The 21,798-nt window shown below is 38.5% G+C and overlaps 1 protein-coding gene across 1 annotated transcript in view; it reads right to left on the reverse strand.

Moving 5' to 3' along the window:
* The window catches only part of LOC150090808 (uncharacterized), a 791,939-nt gene that overhangs the window by 305,338 nt on the left and 464,803 nt on the right, over nucleotides 1–21,798 (reverse strand). Inside the window, exon 27 of the mRNA XM_090372970.1 lies at nucleotides 14,318–14,371. Coding sequence (XP_090229096.1) covers nucleotides 14,318–14,371 — 54 coding nt within the window. The remainder of the gene's footprint in view (nucleotides 1–14,317; nucleotides 14,372–21,798) is intronic.

Below are 21,798 nucleotides of genomic sequence, written 5' to 3' on the forward strand. Positions count from 1 at the left end.
GAGTGAGTAGTGGGGGGGGGAGAGAGAGGTTATCAATAGATAATGATCTTCTTGAAATAATGTTATTTCAAGTCCCCAGGTTCACAGCTGGACTCATTGATGCTTTCAGTATTTATTAATGAAGGGATATCAGGCCTAAAATCTAAGTTTGCATGTGACACAAAGGGTGGCAACGTGGTTAATGTGAGTAATTAATGTAAGCTACTGCAACCAGATCTTAGAAATAGCAATTGAAGTTTAACATTGACATATGCAAGGTACTGCATATGGGTAGCAGTAATCCCAGATTAATCAACCAACTGTCAGCTGTGTGGTAGTACACTCGGGCAGTGGAAAATAAAAAAGATCTGTGTGTGGGGTGGAAGTAATTTCAGTCAGATATGAAGTTCTCTGAGCAGCACAGACATGCTGCCAGGACAGCTCATGGGATTTTGTGGATGACATACAGGAACTTTGCTAGCAGGGAGGTGATTATCCAATTGTATAAGACAATGGTTAAGTCATATCTGGAGTACTAAATACAGATCTGGTGGCCTTCATTTAGGAAAGATGTGAATCTGCTGGAAAGGGTGTGGAGAAGGGCAATGAGATTGGTGAGGGAACAAATAGCAAGAATAGCTGCAGTTCCACAAATGGCAGCATCTGGTGGCTAGGCACACCTGTGAGGAGCTCTTCTTCTCTTTTTAAGGTGTTGAAGGCTTTGAATGGATTGAGCAAGATGAATGTTTATGCCATTCTTCCTGTTCTCAGACTATGTAAATGAGAGGGCATAAATTGAAATTGAAGAAGGATTGTTGCAGTATAGAGTTTGTTTGTTATTTGGCTTTTTAGGAGCATTAGCAACTAAGGCCATATTGCTCCGGGATATGCGGTGGTCATTCCCTGACCTTTCCACATTCTCCGTATTTGGTGGTGACGGGCTCGAACCCCGGTCTAATCAAGAAGCATGTGCTACGCACTGCTGCTCCTTCCCACTTGGCTACGGAGGTGCCGTTGCAGAATAGATGTGCAAAATTTTGCCTCATCCAGTGGGTAGTTGATTGTTGGAACAAACTTCCATTTGTTGTTGAGATGATGCTGACCGGGTCAGCCGGGTGGGTAAAGTGCCTGCTTGGCAACCCAAAGGTCGCAGGTGCGAATCCTGCCTCGGGCTTGGATCAGAGTAGAAAAATGCAAAAACCTTGGGAGGTGCAATATGGCCACAGAAGCCGATGATCCAACAACCAAAAAAGAAAAGAAAAAAAAAAAAAAAAAAGATGATGGTGATGATTTTTAGTTTTAATGGTGCAAAAATATTAAGAGTTATAATGCACCAGAAAGATCTACTGTTGTTGTTGTTATTTGGTTTTTAGGAACATTAGCAACTAAGGCCATATTGCTCTGGGGATATGCGCTGGTCATTCTCTGACCTTTCCACATCCTCCGTATTTGGTGGTCACGGGCTCGAACCCCGGTTTAATCAAGAAGCGTGTGCTACACACTGCTGCTCCTGCACACCTGGCTACGGAGGCGCCAAAGATCTACTGTTGTGGAAGTGGGTGTCACTGCTATATACTATTTTAGCCAACCAACTGTTGTCACTAATGTCATCACTTGTGGTGACATTAGTCACAGCTATATATTATGCATAAGAATGTTTAAAACACACATGCACACACTCAGTGGTCACATAGTAATAGCAATAGAGGCATGTGATGCAAGAAAGCAAGCATATGAGATTTCCAGTTCATCCTTGAATTTATTTAAGCTATCAACTTCTACGACAGATGGAAGTTTGTTCCAGCAATTAACCACCTGCTGGCTAAAGGCAAATTTCTGACATCTATTCTACAACTATCTTTCCTTAATTTGAATTTATGCCCCTCACGTTCGAAATCTGAGCAAGCGGAAGAATCTCATCAGTATTCAGCATGCTCAGCTCATTCAAGGCCTTGTACACCTCGCAGGTGCCTAGTCTTCAGCCACAGCAATTTTCAGAACTTAAGCTTTTCTTGGTAAGAGGATCCCTTTGTTCCTCTCACAATCTTGTTGCCCTTCTTTATACACACTCAAGCAACTCTACAACCATGCCATTGCCCCTGCCATTCCAAACCTGACCATTGCCTTATACAAAGGGATAATCACCTCCTTTTACCTACTAGCAAAATTCCTGTACATCAATGACAATTCCCCATGACCTGCTCTGGCAGGGCAGCCTGTCTGCATTGCTCAGAAAACTTCATATTTTACTGCACAATTACTCCCAGGTCTTTTTCATTTTCTAACAACCTAAGTGTTATGCCACACAGTTGGTATGTTTCTCTGGGGTTACTTCTACTCATATGCAGTACTTTGCATTTGTCAATGTTAAATTTCAGTTGCCACTTCTCAGCCCATCTGCCCAAATTTATTAGATCCTATTGCAGTAGCATACTGCCATTACTGTCATTAACAACCCTGCCAACCTTTGTATCATCTGCAAACTTTGACATTAAACCTGATATACCTTCATCAATATCATTGATAAATATACAAAACAACAGTGGGTCTAATCACGAACACTGTGGGACTCCACTAATAACATTAGTCCGTGAAGGGCAGCATCCATGGATTACAACTCTCTGTCTTCTCCTGCTCAACCACCCTTTTATTCATTGTAGCAACTTACCCTTAATACCATACTGTTCCAATTTGTTCAGCAGTCTTCCATGTGAAACAGTATCAAAAGCCTTTCTAAGATCCAAATATATGACATCTAAGTTATTCCCTGCATCCAGTTCCTTTGTGACCACATCATAGTATCCAATCAAATTTGTCAGACAAGACTTTCCCTTAACAAACCCATGCTGTATCTGAATTTTTACTGCAGTCTTGTCTAGATAATCCTGCAATGCACCTTTAACCAGTGACTCCATTATTTTCCCCATAACAGAAGTTAAACTAACTTGTCTGTAATTACCTAGATCCCCCTTTGTGAAATGGGGATACATTTGCACATCTCCAGTCTGTGGGGACATCCCCTGAGTCCGAGATGCTCTCATAATTAGGGTTAAGGTTTTGCTTGCTTCTTTCGCTGCCTCCTTTAATATATCTGGATAGATCCCATCGACCCAAAGTGCCTTTCTTATGTTTAACTTAAATTATTTCTCCTCCACTTTGCTCTTAGTTATTACAAGAGCATTAAGCATCCTGTTAAGGTTTGATAAACGTCCAGCATTTTCCTCCTTCAATAACTCATGTGTGAATGTAGATGCAAAATAGTCATTCAGATTATCAGCTATCTGAGCAGGATCATCAACAGTTAAACCATCGATATATACTGGTGAGTATGGGGTTGATAAACCTAGGGTCCTGAGCTGTGAATCATCATTCTTCCCTTTCTTGGTAATTCTCTTCTACTTCTGACTCTTGTTTTCTCTCTCTCAGGGTAATTCAGAAATTTTTTTTTTGATTGGTGCAGCATAAGCCTCAAGGTTCCTTGCACCATATTGCTAATAATAATAATAATAATAATACCACCAGACATTACAACCAGCCTGTGTACTTGGTAGCAGTACCCATCATGGAGTGGAATCCCCCAATCAAGGAGAAATAATATAAGAGCAACAATAATAATAATAATAATAATAATAATAAGTGCTTGCTGTTTTTCTATGCACCCTTTGCCAAAGATTTCTTGTGATCTGCCTTCGCTTGCCTAATTTCCATTGTGACTTGATTACAGACTAACTTATATCTGCCATAAGCTTCTGTGTTGCCTGATAATTTATATGCATCCCATGAATTTTTGTTCTCTGCCACGATTCTCATTAGTTCATCTGACATCCATTTAGGCCTAAATCTTGAACAGTATTTCTTAATTTGTATGAAAAGCCTAGTAGCTTCCATGATTAGTTCCTTGAATGCTTTCCACATAAGAATTTGCTGTTGGTAACATCATCAGTTGTCCCACTGTACAGAATTTAAAAACTGTGTGAGACCACTGTAGCCACCTTTACAGAAGTAAAAACCCTTCCCTTTAACCCTGATGGTAGTAATATCTTTAAGTAAATCCCACATCAGTACACTCTGATCACTGCCGCCTAGTGGTGACTGACTCAACATTGCGTCGACCGTCTATGTCAACTAGATGCATTTCCTTAGATTTTGTTTCTTAACTAACAGCATAACTCCTCTCTTCCTATCCTGTCTATCCTTTCTGTACACATTGAACTCCCTAAATGCCAATTCTGCACTGCTTATATCAGTGTGATACCATGTCTCTGATATCCCAACAATATCTGCCTTTGATGTCTTGACCAGCACATCATTAGGCATACCAACTAATAGTGAGTAGGTTCTCTTTCAGCTCTCTGACTAGACGAGATTTAGCATGGCACTGATTCAGATAAAGTGTCAAATGCATGCTACAAAATTCGGATCCAGATGCTTGAGATCTCTACTCTGAAGAGCTTGTTTCCCCTAACCTCAGATACACAACTGGATTGAGATCATTCCAGAATTGTACATCCACTGTTGTACAATTCTGGTCTTGTGACATGGCACATTATCTTGTTGGAAGAATCCATTTATAGATGGATACAATGCAGCCATAAAAGGATGTGTCCAGTCAGACATGATTTACATATAATCTGTGGCATCCAAATGTTACCCCACTGGTATCTAGGGGAGGGAGGTGCTGTGGTAGGCTTAATGGCACATAAGCTGCTAAGGCTATAATGTGCCTATTCACTTATTATATTAAAACATGAGTTTTCCATAAATCAGAAGAAAATCCAAAATCAAAAATAATTAAAAAGTCCAGTTTGCCTGAGAAAGTCAAAAAATTCAGAAATATTTGCCTTATCACCAATGGGATTTTCAAGAGTTATTGGTTTATGAAGATTAACCAGTGAGATCAAGGCTGAAGTTCTGCCTTGTTTATAATAGAGGCAGCCAATAAGAATATGTTTTACAGTCAAATTGTTAGAACAATGTGTACATTGTGGTGGATCATCTCCTGTGAGTAAATGAAAGTGAGTCAGATGGGTATGTCCTATTCTTGTCCTTGAAAGGACTACTTCTTCTCGTCTTGATGTATGGACACTGGAGCGCCAAATTCTCAGGTCTTGTTTAAACTGAAAGAGTTTATTATTAGTCTGAGAGTGCCAGAGTGCTGTCCATTGTGATAGGCAAGCAGCATGAACGGTTAGTGGATAATCTGATGCTGGAACAGGGATATTGGTTAAATCTAAGGTAGTTGGATTTTTTGCCGCTTTATCGACCAGTTCATTGCCTAAAATATCGGAATGGGCTGGAATCTAGCAAAAAGTGACTAGTTGGTTGCGTTCTTTAATTTGCAGTAATAAGCTTCTGATTTCATCTAGAACAGGGTGAACTTTATCTGAGGAATTACATAACAACATTACTGAGCTGAGGAAATCAGTGTAAATAACTGATTTTAAAGAACAGTCAGAATAGAGATGTTCTAGAGCTAGTTTGATTGCATATAATTCAGCAGAAAATATACTAAATTCTGATGGAAGGGAAACTGATACAATTGTATTCAGAAACACTGCAGCTGCTCCAACATTTGAATTAGATTTAGAGCCAACTGTATAAATTGGGGAGAAATCAGTATATCTTTGAGTGTGAACTGCATGTATTTGGTTGACATTTGATGCTTGCAAAGTATTCTTTCTCCATTGACAGAGGTAAGTGTCACAGGTTGGAAGAGGAGGAGGAGCCCATGGTGGTTGAGTATAGGTTGCTACCTGCTTTACAGAATGGATGGAAATATTCCAAACTTGCACATTCAAGAAGGCGAAGACCAGCTAGTTTTAACTATACTAGGTTTGTTTCTGTATAGGATTTCTAACGGTGGGTTGAAAAGGTATGATTGAACGGGATGAGAGGCACAACTTTGTATCTTGACAGCATATTTCAGAAACAGTGTTTTCCTGCGTAATGTTAGTGGGGGCTCGTGAGCATCAATGTAGAGACTATGTGCTGGCGATGTTCTGAACGCACCAATTGCAATTCTCAAAGCACTGTGTTGAATAGGATCAAGCCAGCAAAGGGAGGTGCAATGTCCACTATAAAAACACTCCTCGCATTTGCTCCACCAGTGTGCAATGTTCTGCTTTGTAGGATAGGTTCATGATTCCACAGACCATCCTGTTTTCTCCATATTCTGGTTCTCTCATCAATTTGAAACAGCAGGAGCCAGGACTATCAGATCAGGTAACATTTTTCAAATCCTGTCCACTGTCCACTATTGTTGTTCCTGAGCTCAGGAACACCACTACTTCTGGGAGAAGTGGAATACAATTAGGTCACTATTTACAATGCACCATGCATGACAAGGAAAGAGAAGTTGCTTATTCTGAAATGCCTCTTTGTATACACCATTGTATTAGGTTTTTATTCAAAAGGATGTAGCATTTCTGTTACCCGGCACAAGTCTTATCAGCCTCCATTGGCCTTTTGAACCAATGAGTTGCTTCTGGTCATGAGCACCATTGGCTGGATCTTATTTGGTTACTGGACGAATCTTCATACACCAAGAGACAGTCATAAATGAAAACCTCAGTAGCGTAGTAGTTTACAAGATGCTTATACTGGGTTGTCTAGTGCCAACTACAATGCCATGTTCAAAGAAGTCATTTAATTCTTGTCTTGCCTATTCTTGCGCTGAATTGCACATACAGAATTCTTATGTATCTGCCATCTTGCTTTATACTGCATAGTATAAAACTGTAAATGTACCTAATTGTAACTGTCAATTGTAAATGTACCTAATAACATGGCTCCTTGGTGTACACACGCATGAGTATACACGTGCATGCGTGCATCCACTCGTAAGCCAAAACATTATGACCACCTACTTAATAGCATATTGGCTGCCTTTTGCCGTGATAACCACTTGCACTCAGTGCAGCTTCTGGCATCAACTCCATGAGGAGTTGATGCCAGAAGTTTAGGATGCGGAGAACACCATGGAAGGTGTTCTCCGCATCCTAAACTAGTTGGAAAGAAGGACATCTTGGTGTTCAACAATCAAGCAAGGCACTGGCATTGACTGGTAAATGCTGTGTTTCACAGCATCCCACAAATGTTCAATGGAATTGATGTTGGAGGAATCTGGCAGCCAAGAGGGCACACAATATGCTTGGACATGATCTTTGAACTGTTCCAGCACAATGCAGGCCTCACAAACAGGTCACTGTCTTGTCGAAACAGTCCAGTGCAATCTGGACATATGTGTTACCATATAAGGCAAAATTTGTCCTGAAACAGTGCTGATGTGATTAATCACCCACTGAATACACCCTAATCCTAGTGATTAGGGTGTATTCAGTGGGTGATGAGGGGACCCAGTGATATCTATTAAAACATCCCCCAAACTATGATACCACCACCACTGCCGCCCTGTTTTTGTCCAACCATGCAGCTGTTCACCTTCTTGCACTGAATATGTACCAATCCATCAGCATGAGAGAGCTGGAACCTTCATTCATTAGCCTATAGTTGACTCTTTTCCAGTCAGTTGCCCAGGAATGTTGTTCCTCTGCAGATGGAAGTGTCGATTACTGCAGATGGAAGTGTCGATTAAAAAGTCCAGTTTGCCTGAGAAAGTCAAAAAATTCAGAAATATTTGCCTTATCACCAATGGGATTTTCAAGAGTTATTGGTTTATGAAGATTAACCAGTGAGATCAAGGATGAAGTTGGCACATGAATAGGTCACCTACCCTGAAAGAAAGAGCACTTGCTGGATGGCACGATGGATCAAATCCATTTGTTGTCCTGGACAGCACATGCCATCCACTCTACTGTCAACCAGCGATGATTCCCCCCCCCCAATCCCGGCATGTGTGGTTGTGTGTTCCCACCGCACCTTCATTATAGTCCTTCAAATAGCTGACAATGCCTACAGTTGCTGAGATGCTGGTCTCTGCCTCCCTGGTACTGCATATTATTTCCCTTTCCAACTCTGTCAGATCCTTTACTTTGCTCACTGCACAGACATTGAATTCACACACTGACAGGCACTAGCCATGTTGTCACTATATATGCTGCACCAGTTGGTAACATAACTGCTAGGTGCTGTGGGATGCATCCATTTGTAGAGACAGGGATAGTCATAATGTTTTGGCTCATAAGTGTATATACTTAGGTGTATAGAACTATACAATCGTGCATGTTATGAACAAAGAGGTGGAGAGGGAAAGGAAGAGTGTTAAAATAAAACATCCAAAATTAATAAGCTAGTGTGTGTGTGTGTGTGTGTGTGTAACATCAATTATATTAATTTCCTGATTAATATAACTACAATATCCAGGGCCATCACTACCACAGACAGGAATGATGATATCCATCTCAGGACACTGGGTGTGCCAAGCCCATGCTCACCAGATGTGAGCCCCTGGGATTAGGCCAGAGCATTCATATATTTCTTACTTTTTCTTCAATGCTCTGGCCTAATCCCAGGGGCTCACATCTGGTGAGCATGGGCTTGGCACACCCAGGGTCCTGAGATGGATATCATCATTCTTCTCTTTCTTGGTGATTCCCTTCTACTTCTCACTCTCATCTCTCAGGGTAATTCAGAATTTTTTTTTGACTGGTGCAGCATAAGCCTCAGGCTTCCTTTCAACATAAGGCTAATAATAATAATAATAATAACAGTCAATAAGGAACACCCACAACTGGCGAATCCTGCGAATTGATAACATCCACAACTACTGGTACAAGAAGCTCACCTGCACACACATAAGCACCTAGCAGAGCAGTTCACTCGAATGATAAGCAACCCAGAGACAATCCCGAAGTTTCTCACTGAAGGAGTCACATATCTGAAGGCAAAAGATGAAGATACAATCCGGCGAAATACAGGTCAATCACATGCCTTCCAATGATGTACAAGATCCTGACCAGCTGCATAACTAAGAAGATATCAGACCACTTAGAGAGTCAGAACATCAAGATCACACCTAGAGAGTCAGAGCATAATGGTCGAACACCAGAAAGGATGCAAGCAGAGGAACAAAGGATGCAAGGAGCAATTAACAATAGATGCCGCAGTTATGGAGCAAGCCTTCAAGAAACAACTAATACATGGCCTACATTGATTACCGCAAGGCCTTCGACTCCGTACCTCATAGCTGGCTAATACAGATGCTGAAGATCTACAAGGTCAATCCGATAGTGACAAACTTCCTAGGAGCAACAATGACGAAATGGAGTACCATCATGAAGGTCGAGAACATCACAACCAGGCCAATCCCCATTAGAAGAGGAATCTTTCAGGGAGATGCTCTGAGCCCACTATGGTTCTGTCTAGCACTCAACCCACTATCCACCATGCTCAACAGCAGCAAGTATGGACATAACCTCAAAGAAGGAAGAAAAAACCTGTACATCCTCACTCACCTGATGTACAGGGATGACATCAAGCTCTACACGGCAACGGAGAAGCAACTCCAGCAACTACTCCAGATCACCGAAGAATTCAGCAAGGACATCAGGATGGAATTTGGTCTAGAAAAATGCAAGACCCACACACACTGCACCAGGGAAAATTAGTTGGCAGAAACTACCAGCTGCTGACTGGTAAAGAGATCGAAGCTATGACAGAAGGAGAGACCTACAAATACATAGGTATGATGCAGGCTGAGCAGTTAGAGCACAAGGAAATCAAGAAGTGCCTGACCGAAAAATATCATCACTCAAAAGCCTGCTAAAAGCAAAATTGAATGGACGGAACACAGTTAAAGCCATAAACAACTATGCAGCTCCAGTACTAATATACACATTCGGGGTCATAGATTGAACTAACACTGAGCTAGAAGATATCATGCGAAAGACAAGGACAATGATGACCAAGTGTAGCCAACACCACCCGAAATCAGCAGTGGAGAGAATAACAATATCTCAGAAAGAGGGAGGAAGGGGCCTGATAGAACAATAGAAAACAGCGATAGTTAACCTGAAGGATTACTTCGAGAACAACACAGCACCAGACCATAAGGAAGATAGATAAGTGGTATACCCCACTCAGATTAAGCGAGGAAACCCCTCGCCCAGACAGTACAAGAAATGAAGTTAGAAAGATGGGCAAAGAAGACACTCCATGGCAGATACTACAATGACCTCCATCAAGATCACATCGACACCATTGCTTCCAATGCATGGCTCACAAGCGGGATGCTCTTCCCCGAGACTGGAGGATTCATGCTGGCCATCCAAGACCAGGTAATCAACACCAGAAACTACATCACAAAGGAGCCTGGAATGTCAGATGACACATGTCGATGATGCCACCTGGACTCAGAAACAATCCAACACATCACAGCAGGGTGCAAGGTACATCAGAATACATCATAATACATCAGAATCTAGTGAGGAAATACCAGTTGACCAAAGAAAGTGTACTATACTACAAGTACGAACCCAGGCAGTACTAGAAACCCGAACCCACAAGCTGTACTGGGATCGTGCCATAATAACGGATAAGACCATCCCGCACATAACCCTTGTGGACAAGATGGAAAAGGCTACCTACCTGATTGACATAGCGGTGCCGAACACTAGCAATGTCCAGAAAACCCATGAGGAAAAAATTAGGAAGTACACGAACCTGAGACATGAGATCAAGGAGATGTGGCATGTGCAAGAAGTATCAACCATCCCAATCATCGTGTCAACCACTGGTATGGTACCAAAGACTACATAGCAGTCTAGCAGCAATAGGTCTCCCAGAGAACACCTAAAAGGAACTCCAGAAAGATAGTCAGAGATTTCTTCAACCGACAGTAACACCAGACATTACAACCACCCTGTGTACTTGGTAGCAGTACCCACACGGAGTGGAACCCCCAATCAGGGAGAAATAATATAAGAGCAACAACAATAACAATAATAATGGTTGTCAAGGACAAGAATATCTATTTCTATCCTAATTACTTACTTAATTTCCCTTCCTGTTTACAAAACTGTTATACAATTTCTTGTGATTACATCACATAATATTTAGACAAAATGACAAAATAAAATATAAATGAATATCTACCTGTTTCAAGCTGTGACTTTTGCAGGGCAACACAAATTATACAGAAAATACAAAAAAGATGATATATTTCAGTTAAACAATAATATATATACCTTATATATATATATATATATATATACCTTATATTAATATATTGTGAGGTAGGTTATAGTATGATAATCATATTACAATATATACCTAGACGGATCTATGGAAAATGCATAGTATATATACAAAAGGAAAATCTACATAACTTATTGTTGTATACCTGCAATTTGGGTGACTTCATCTGGGGGCAACCACCCAAACTGAAAGTAAAACAATGATAAGGGATTCACTGTTTCTGTGATGATCAATATGCACTATGGCAAAATCAATTTTCAGGTTGAATAACTAATAATATAACTTATAATATAATTTAGAGGTTTCATAATTTTGAATAAATAAATAAATCCGAGGATGTATGAGAAACTACTTCTAAACATACTACTATATTTTTGCATTCGCGGAGTTCAGGTACTGTTACTCCTACTCCAATAGCCATTTATTTCACCTCTCTATCACTTTTTTGTGTGAACTTAAATATAACTAACTGGTTATTTATTGGCATTTTAATACATATTTACCATACCCAAACACACAGGGTTCACCATCTTTTAATGGTCACTAGAGAGATATACTTTACACACAATATCATTTCATTTTTGAACACAGTATGGGCTAGCTACACGTGGTTTGTCTCCTGGGATACGGTAAATATGCCTTATTCTTACTCAGTATTCTAATTTCTAAACTAACATCCTGTGTTCTCTGTTGGGTCAACGATGATCAATGTGCACTAGGTAGTATTTTAAAATAACTTTTTTAAAAGTATATTTTAGGTTATATAATTCAAAATTATAGTTTAGTATTCAAAATTATAAAACCTCTAAATTATATGTTATATGATTGGTTATTCAACCTTAAAATTGATTTTGCCATAGTGCATATTGATCATCACAGAAAGAGATAACCTCTTATCGCTGTTTTACTTTCAATTTGGGAGGTTGACCGCAGACAAGGTCACCCGAATTGTGGGAATACAATAATAAGTTATGTGTATATTTTCCTTTTGTATATATACTATGCGTTTTCCATAGATCTATCTAGGTATATATCGTAATATGATTATCATACTTATCATCATACCTTCCTCATAATATATTAATACGATATACAACTCATTATGAATGTTGTGTATCCATTGCCACCACAATAGTACTAGTCCATAAATTCAGTACATTAAAGTCAGTGTATTAATGATTAACTACCATACTACTCATTTAATATATATATATATATAGGTTAAAATATGATAATCAGAGGATTATTATATTATAACCTTCCTCACAATACATTAATATGATATATACAGGATGATTGTAAATTATTGTTGGGGTGTCCGTGGCCTATAATTTTCAAGCTGGAAACAACAAAATAAAACTGCTTATGGAATATGAAAGTGTAACTCAAAATGTTTTATTTGGCAAGGCTGTACTTGCTGCATTGATGTCTGGGAGATATTGATGGCATTACTTCAAAACGATGACTGTTCAAGAGAAGGCAATGCGCATACTTTGGTTTTTCAAAACAAAGTCCATTATCACAACACAACATTGTTACAGAACTCAGTATGGAAAAGATCCACCTTCGGATAATGCTATTCCAACGTTGGTTAAAGCAATTTCAAGAGACTGGTAGGAAGAGTTCTGCACCAAAAAGGAGCAGGAAGACCGAGCACTTCGCAAGAAGATGTTGATCAAATCCACAGAGCGTTTTCTTGAAGCCCACAAAAATCAAGTAGACAAGGTTCTTTGCAGTTAGGAATACCACAAACGACTGTTTTGAGGGTTGTTCATAACCACATTCACCTCCATGCCTACAAACTGCAGATTGCAGGCTTTAAAGCCGAACAATAAACCCCACCGTTTTCAATTTTCCCAAGACATTTTGTCAAACATCGAAGCTGATGAAAATTACCTTCGGAGATGGAGATTTAGTGACGAAGCAACATTTTATGTATCAGGGAGGGTAAATCGTCATAACTGCAGAATATGGGGATCAGAAAATCCTCACGTCATTCAAGAATTCAAAAGAGATAGTCCAAAGATCAATGTCTGGGGTGCTTTGTCATGTTCGGAAGTTTTGGGGCCCTTTCTCTTTGCGGAAAAAACAGAGACAGTAGTGACCTATCTGGACATGCTACAGCTGTATCTGTTACCCCAGTTGGAAAAATCAGCCAAATGTGGTGTTCTAGCAAGGTGGTGCACCACCACATTGAGCTCTTATTGTCCGAGAATTTCTTGACATGCATTTTTCCTGGGCACTTGGTTGGGCGTGGTGGACCAATTCCATGGCCTCCATACTCACCCAATCTTACGCCACTTGATTTCTTCCTGTGGGGGATACATGAAGGACATTGTGCACAAAATCCCTGTGACTTCCCTCGATGAACTGAAGCTCAGAATTGTACTGCAGAATGCTAAACAACTTCAACATGCGTGCCTATCGCTTGGACATCTTACGTGCCATGAAAGGCACACATGTTGAAGTTGTTTAACATTCTGCAGTACTGATTCTATAGGTAATAAAACTTTTTGTGTTACACTTTCATATTCCGTAAGCAGTTTTATTTTGTTGTTTCGGTTTGAAAATTATAGGTCACGGAAACCCTGACAATAATTTCGAATCACCCTGTATAAATAAATAATATTGTATACATTGTTGATTCTGTTTTCACTATCTTGACATTGATTGCTTTATTTGTTAATTCGATCGTTTCTATTATTATATAAATCTGAATTATTGTATGAATTAATATTAAAGCATGATTTATTTTTATAACAATAACTGAACTTCTATATGATTTGTATCATTAATACTTTGGATTTCATTTCTATTTTTGACTTTTTATTGCTAGTTTTAGGTAGTCTATAACATATTTAGGGTCCTGAGCTGAATATCAGCATCCTTCTCATTCTTGGTGATTCCCTTTTACTCTCTCTCTCTCTCTCTCTCTCTCTCTCTCTCTCTCTCTTTCTCTCTCTCTCTCTCTTTCACAAGGTAACTCAGAAATTATTTTTTTTTTTTGCTGGTTGAGTAAAAGCCTCAGGCTTCCTTGCACCATATGGCTAAATATAATAATAATATGTGTGGGTGCAATTCCCTATATGTGTATATAAATAATCATACACATACATATCACATTCATTTTATTTTATAATGTTAAGTGCACTTAAACTTACAATAGCAAATTAACGTTTGCTACCTGATCGCCTTTAGATCCAGGTTGTCCAATTAAACCAGGAAGTCCTTGTATACCCTAAAATAAATTTTAAATATATTAGAAAATATTATTCTCTCTTTAGACATCTTAAGACAGTTAGTGAAATCATTAGTCATATTACCAAAAAGTATATAGATCACATTAAAAGTAATCTATATACATAAGTAATCATTACTAACCTTCTAGAAGATTCACTCATTAACTAAGTAAGACTAAATGCAACTAAGCATAATATTTTTAAGAATTATAATTATCTATATAATATCAGCGTAAAAACACCACAGACAACTCTTAAAGGAAAAAAACTATGATATTATTGTAAAGGGCATCATTTCAACTCTATCTCATATTGTGCTCATCCTTCACAACGAGTTACCATGTTTTGCACTACTTCAAATAAGTAACACTTCACTAATAAAGAAGACTATTGTTACTTATTCTCAGTGGGCACCACCACCACCCAGACAGAACCGTTTCAAGGCTTGTCGGCCTTTGAACAGTGGGGCTGCAATACCAGGGTGCCTGCACACCCACAGATGAAAGGCCAACAAGCCTTGAAACTGTGCCATCTGGGTGGTGGTGCCCACTGAGAATAAGTAACAATATTCTTCTCTATTAGTGAAGCGTTACTTATTTGAAGTAGTGCAAAACATGGTAACTCATGAAGGATGAGCACAATATGAGATACAGTTGAAATGATGCCCTTTACACTACTATCATAGTTTTTTCCTTTAAGAGTTGTCTATGGTGTTTTTACACCGATATTATATAGACTCATTAACTAAATATAAGCAGAACAAGCTGATAAAATTAAAATTAAATACTTTACAATATGAATATACTGCTGAAACTAAAGCAAGTTTTTTTGTTTTCGAAACACTAATGATATCTATATGCAAGCAACAAATAAGATCAAACACAATTAACAACTGGAAATTAAAAAGAAATGTCTCCACACACCATGGGAAGCAACCAATACAGAATTAATCCATAATAGCTATTGTAGCCTGTAATTTTAGAACTATGCAAGGCTGTTCTTGGCAAACACACACCTTGTACAAGAAAATAATAAAAATAAAAAATGATAGAGAGCAGTGTGAATTTCAGTTGTCAATTAATTATGCCAATTTTATTTTTTATGTATTTTATTTTTGCTTGCATACAAGTAATATTAGTTCCTTATACACAAAAAACTTCCCGCAGTTTCAGAAAAACATTTAATTTAATCACCTTGGAAAAAAAAGTTCTGGAATTTCCAAAATCAATTTCTTTCTCTCCCCTCCTCCCTTTCTAAATTTCTTACCTATCTACAGACAAAGAGAAATTCATACTGTTTAAAAGATTTTAGAAAATTTAGTTACAAGAGAAATTCATACTGTTTAAAAGATTTTAGAAAATTTAGTTACAAGTGGAAAACTGTGGTATTTGACAGTGTTAAAGTGCAACTGTGATTTTAAATAATATTTTTTTAAATTTAAAAAAGGTGCCCATTACTGGAATTTCAACAAGAAATACTGGTCTAAGTAAAGCACATACAGTCTGGAATTAGAGGAAGTCTCCTGCAACTTTACATTTTCCATAAATACTATGACAAAAATATTGCTATTATGCTTAAAAGTCAAAATACCATTTTAATGAGAATTTCAATTCCATAAGAAAATAATGAAGAGTTAGTGAAGGAATGAATAAACATTAGTTTGGTTTTGTTGATCATATCCAAACATATTTTCAGGACCATCATGTAAAATACAGCCAATATTGTTAATTCAATTAAGGAGGAAATAAAAATAAAGATATGCCAACAGACATATATTTATATTTAAATCATTTTTGCTTGAAAAAAAAAAAAATATAATAAAAAAAAAAAACAGATGTTGTGTGATGATAAAATCAGTGAGAAGATGAATTTTCACATAGTAATTTTTTTTTCTGGGGGAGGGGGGGTGCAGAACAAACAATGCATGCAGTGTGATACATTACAGGCATGTCCAAATTTTTTCTTAAATTAAGTGATTTTTTTCCCTTTTTCTGATTAAAAGAAATGAAAAGGAAATACTGTTGTCTTATCAATGCATTACTAAGAATATGACTTTATAGAACACTTAATAAAACTCTGTAGTTTTATATTCTCTAAACTTAGCCATTCAGTTTAATTGAAACTATAATATTTTGTTGCTCTTCTCTCTTATACTTTTTAGATATATATATATTTACATCTAAAATCTCTCTCTTATATATATATACAGGGTGTTTCAAAAGTGATGGTCAATACTGTAATTTAAAGGTAAACTGTACAAAAAGTCTAGTAAATATGGGTCCTTAGATGAATCATTTCCGAGATATTGCACATTTCTAGTTGGGATCCACCACTGACTTGTTTATTTAGGTTAGGTTATGCTCATTCTTTTCCTTTCACTTCTCTCAATGCTCTGAGACATAGCAGGTATACTAGTACTTGTCAAAGAATAGCAACATGAAAAGAGGTTATAGCAACAAAGAATATGCGGACATGCACTTCATGTATGGTAAAGCCAATGGCAGTGCACTTGAAGCTGCACATTTGTACCAAGAAGCATTTCCTTGCTGAAGGCAGCCCAACAAGCACACATTCATCAGGGTACATCGACGCTTTAGAGAACATGGGCACTTCGCACATGGAGTACAAGCAGGTAGGCCCAGTAGCCCTGATGTTGAGGAAAGGGTATTAGAAAGAATATGTATGTATGTGTGTGGACATGTGTAAAGGGCGGCTCCTAGAATGTTTGTTCAACTCTGCCTCGTATCTCTGTGAAGAACAGTATCACTACAAATGGGCCAGATATGTGTGTAACGTGGGTTTGTGTGTATTATGTGTGTGTTCTGTTGTTCTGTTCTGGCCGCTTGACTACCCAGAAGCATCAGTCACCTGGATGATTCTGGGTACTCGTCCACACCACAGGAGGGTGGGCCAGTCCATATAAAGCACGTACTGTCTCAAGAGAGACTCTGACCCACCTGATGTTGTCAGATGGTAGGCCAGGATCCACTGGGGCCCCATTCCAGAGGGAAAAAAAAAAAAAAAAAACCATCACCCATGGTGCTGGATATGAAACCGAAATTAATAAAATAAAACATTTATAAAAATAAATAAATAAATAATAAAAAATAAAAATAAATAAATAAATAATAAAAAATAAAAATAAATAAATAAATAATAAAAAATAAAAATAAATAAATAAATAATAAAAAATAAATAAATAAAATAAAAAATAAGTAAAATGGAAGAAGGTAGTGGTGCTGCTTAAAAAAAAAAAAAAAAAAAAAAAGAGAAAGTAAGCACTTAATTTTGTCTGCAGGCTGAGGAAAAATTTCACTTCTTGAGGATTTGAATTTATATATTATTAAAGTAGATCTAACCAGCTATACATCAGCAGGACCATTGTGCTGCATTCTGTTCAGATCTGTCGACACTGAATGCCTTCGAAGAAATACGCGTTGAGCGAAAGCCTGAAGAATCTGATATGATTCCGAGCTTTGAAGCAGAGACGAATCCTGTCCTGGTTGAAAATTCGTAAGTGCATGAAGAGGAAGTCTGAGATTGTCATACAGGGAGCAATGAAACAAGATGTGATCCCAACTCTCTGGTGATCCACACGAACAGAGGTCTGTTTGTGATAAACTGAACCTAAAAAGACTCTGGTTCATCGATCCATGTCCTGTCAACAGGAACAACATGAATATGTCCATGCAGAACCACAATCAAACACGTTTATCAAGGAGAAATGAAACTTGTGGTATAAATTTTCTCACTGTTGCACCAACGGGAGCTGTATCCCATCGAGACTGCCAGATGTTAACTAACTCGTTCCACAGTCTCCTTCTTTCTCTTTTGGCATCATCTTGGAGGTTGATGGTTATTCTAAGAAATTCGGTCTCAATCTGGTTTTTCAGTCTGTATAAAAATCCTTTATAAGAACTTGCAAGTCTAAAGGTAATGTTCTGGCTAGTACTTGCAGAGCTTGCGTTGAGACTGTCCTGCATGCCTTAACTAAACACCACAAGATGGTTCTCTGCAATGAGGTGAGTTTTGCTTTGAAGTGTTTGAGCCGTGCCCTGTGAAACCATGCACTGGCAGCATACGTGATTAGAGGGAGGAAAACTGCATTGTAATAGAACCTTACAGTTTTTCTGGAGAGCCCCCATTCAACACGAGACACCCTAACAATTGCACCAGTAAACCTACGTATTTTAGATGATAAGTTTGTCAAGTGAGGAATAAAATTGAGACTGGAAATCAATTACCACTCCTAGAACCTTGTAACTAGATCAACAAATGTTGTTGATCTTGACCAACGGAGGACAAGAGATATCCAACTTTGATCCAAGAATCATGATCTTTGTTTTTGACAAGCTGATTTTAAGCTTATTGGCCACAGTTCAATCGTAGAGATCCCGGAGAACAAAATTTGTGGTAGTTTCAAGATCGGCCCTAGAGTTACCATTTACCAAGATGGTGAGATCGTCTGCATACGCTATTATTTTGACATTATCGAAAGATCGGGAGAGCCACTGCTGCAGCACCATGTTCCATGTAAAAGGACCCAATATAGAGCCCTGTGGGCACCTCTAGATACTGATCTTGATACTTGGCTATGTTTAGCCTTGACTATTATGGTTCTATTGGCAAAGTAATTACAGATTAAAAGGTGTAGGTGGTTGGAGCACCTAGTGATCGCAGATGCTCCAGGACGCTCTCCCACCAAAGGGAGTCGAACGCGCCCTCGAAGTCGATGTACTTTTAACTGAAGAGACAAAGTCCACAAGAGCATCCTCGCAGGAACATCTGGGACAGAACCCATATTGACTCCTTGAAAGCAGATCCTGTTCTACCAGTAGGGTATTCAATCTAATGGCCATTAGCTGCTCTAGCAATTTACCAAATTAGCCAGCAGAGTGACTGGCCTGTACGCTCTAGCCGTTCCAGAAGTCTTATCCGGCTTTCTGATCAACTTAACTAGAGTGACCTTCCAAATTTCCGGAAAAGTTTCTTCCTGAAGGCATCTGTTGAATAAGTTTAGAAGAACATAAAGTTTTAATTTCAAGACTCTGATAATAAAAATGTTTTCTACAAGATCTAGTCCTGGGCACTTCTGAACATTAACTTTATGTGAGACAGCCTGCAGTTCATCCAACGTAAAAGGTTCAGTGGTTGTTGAGGACACATAAAATTCATTGTCTGATCGGATTTTAGAATGAACAGCTAAGTCTGAGGTAGGATCATCCAACGGAAAAAGAGCATCTAAGATTGCATTTGCAGAATCATGCCAGTTCAGTGTTTCCACGGAGTCTGCCACAATTGAGCCAAATATGTTAGAACCAGAGGTTTTTCCTCTTACAATCTTGTATAGAAGACCCCAAGGGTTAGCATTTCCAGAGGTGTGAATGAAATTCATCCACGTTTCACGCTTTCCAGAGGCAATGGTCTTCACGTAGCTTTTCCTCAATGAAGAATACTGCTGGTAAAAATGATTAATGTCAGCTTGGGGCCAGTCTCTATGCCTTTGGTAGTACCTACGGGCTCGATGAACTTCCCTTCTTAACTGGGATAACTCCTGCGTCCACCATGAACACGTCTTCTGGTTAACCCTCTTTTTCCTGGAAGACTTATATGATGCTTTTATTATAGCATTTTGAATATAGTTCACTTGATGAGAAATAGGTGACGTTTCAAAAGAAGCAAGTTTCTGATCGTCAAGGTCCAGAAAAATGGAAGAGCCAAAAGCATTCCAGTCAATATTTCTGATGGAAAATCTTATTAATTTTGGCTGTGAGAAAGTGTGTGAAGATGGAATGGCAGAATCAGGGGAAAGCATATAATAGATGGCTCTATGGTCACTGGTGCACCAGTCCGTATACATAGCCCAGTCAGTAAGCCGCAAATCAAAGTGAGTGTTTGTCATCGTTATATCTATATTAGATTCTCCTGCATAACTTGAGAAAGTATGAAGATGATTAGGCTTGTTGTGAATTGAAACACAATGATTAATTATGAACTCCTCCAAGAGAAGGCCACATGCATCTGTAGAAGAGCTGTACCAAAAGTCTGATTTTGCATTGATGTCCGATGAGATCAATATACAGCAGGCCCCCGTTATAACGCGGTTCGCTTTACGCTGATTCGCTATAACGCTGTTCTTATATTATAACCCGTATCTGACTATAACGCTGTCACAGATCACTATAACGCTCTTTTACAGATTACATTTTTGACATATTTAACAAAATCGTTTCATTTGATGGAGTCGATAGCTTGAAAATGAATAGCAAAACAGCATTAAAACATTTCCCACGCCGACTTGAGCAATTTTCCCACGCTCGGTGAAATTTTCTCTCACGCTAATTTAAGTACAGTCACTTGTTACGTAGTTCCGAGATCAACATTTTAAAAAATGATCAAATATATTGCTTGTAATATTTGCGTTATATGCATTTATCCGAAGTCTAGTTAGTCTTTTTTTTTTTTTTTTTTTTTTGATTTGGTAGTTGTTGGCGCATCGGCTTCTGTGGCCATATTGCACCTCCCAAGGTTTTTGCAGTACTTTGATCCAAGCCCGAGGCGGGAATCGAACCCGCGACCTTTGGGTTGCCGGGCAGGTACTTTACCCACTCGGCTAGCCCGGTCGGCTTCTAGTTAGTCATCACTCAGTACAGTATTAGACATCGTGCGTAACGGACAGTTTACTTGAACATTGTATCATAATTAATTCAACCAACGCAGTTATATTTTCGAAGAGCTAATAATGACCGACAGGAATGAAAATGCAACGTCTGGGTGCAGTACGAAGACTATAAATGTAAGAAAAAGACTGAATTTGAAAATTAAATTAGACGTTTTGAAGCGAATCGATTCCGGTCAACGACAAGCGGATGTGTGCCATAATTTAGGACTCGCAAATTTAACTGTAAGAACAATTATGAAAAAATAAAGAATTAATGTTAGCAGCGGGAAAGATAGCTGTTCCACTGCAAGCAACTAGGACTAGACCGGCTATTAGGATTGAAATGGAGAGACTAATTTTTTTGAAGATAATATTCCAATGCAGAATTCAGTTAAGTTAAATATTAAAAAGAGAGAGAGAAAGAGATTAGCCAATACGATGATCTGAAGAAAACTCGCCTAAAAAAAAAAAAAAAAAAAATGTGGAACCATTTAAAACTGGTAGAATAGATTTAAAATCCCGGGAGAAGCCGCTAGTGCAGATTAAGGAGCCGAAACTTTCAAAAAAGAACTTGTTAAAATTATTGAAGAGGGGTATTATGTGTTATACTTCTCAACAAGTTTTTAACATAGATGAAGCAGGACTTTTGTGGAAACGAATGCCTAAAAGAAGTTTCATATTGAAAGAACAAAAAACATGCCAAGTTTCAAAGCGGCGAAGGATCGGTTGACTTTATTGTTGGGTGGTAACGCTGCGGGCCATTTA

This window comes from Mastigoproctus giganteus, chromosome 1 (assembly GCF_048544385.1).
Source record: "Mastigoproctus giganteus isolate SK-2022 chromosome 1, ASM4854438v1, whole genome shotgun sequence".
Taxonomy (NCBI): domain Eukaryota; kingdom Metazoa; phylum Arthropoda; class Arachnida; order Uropygi; family Thelyphonidae; genus Mastigoproctus; species Mastigoproctus giganteus.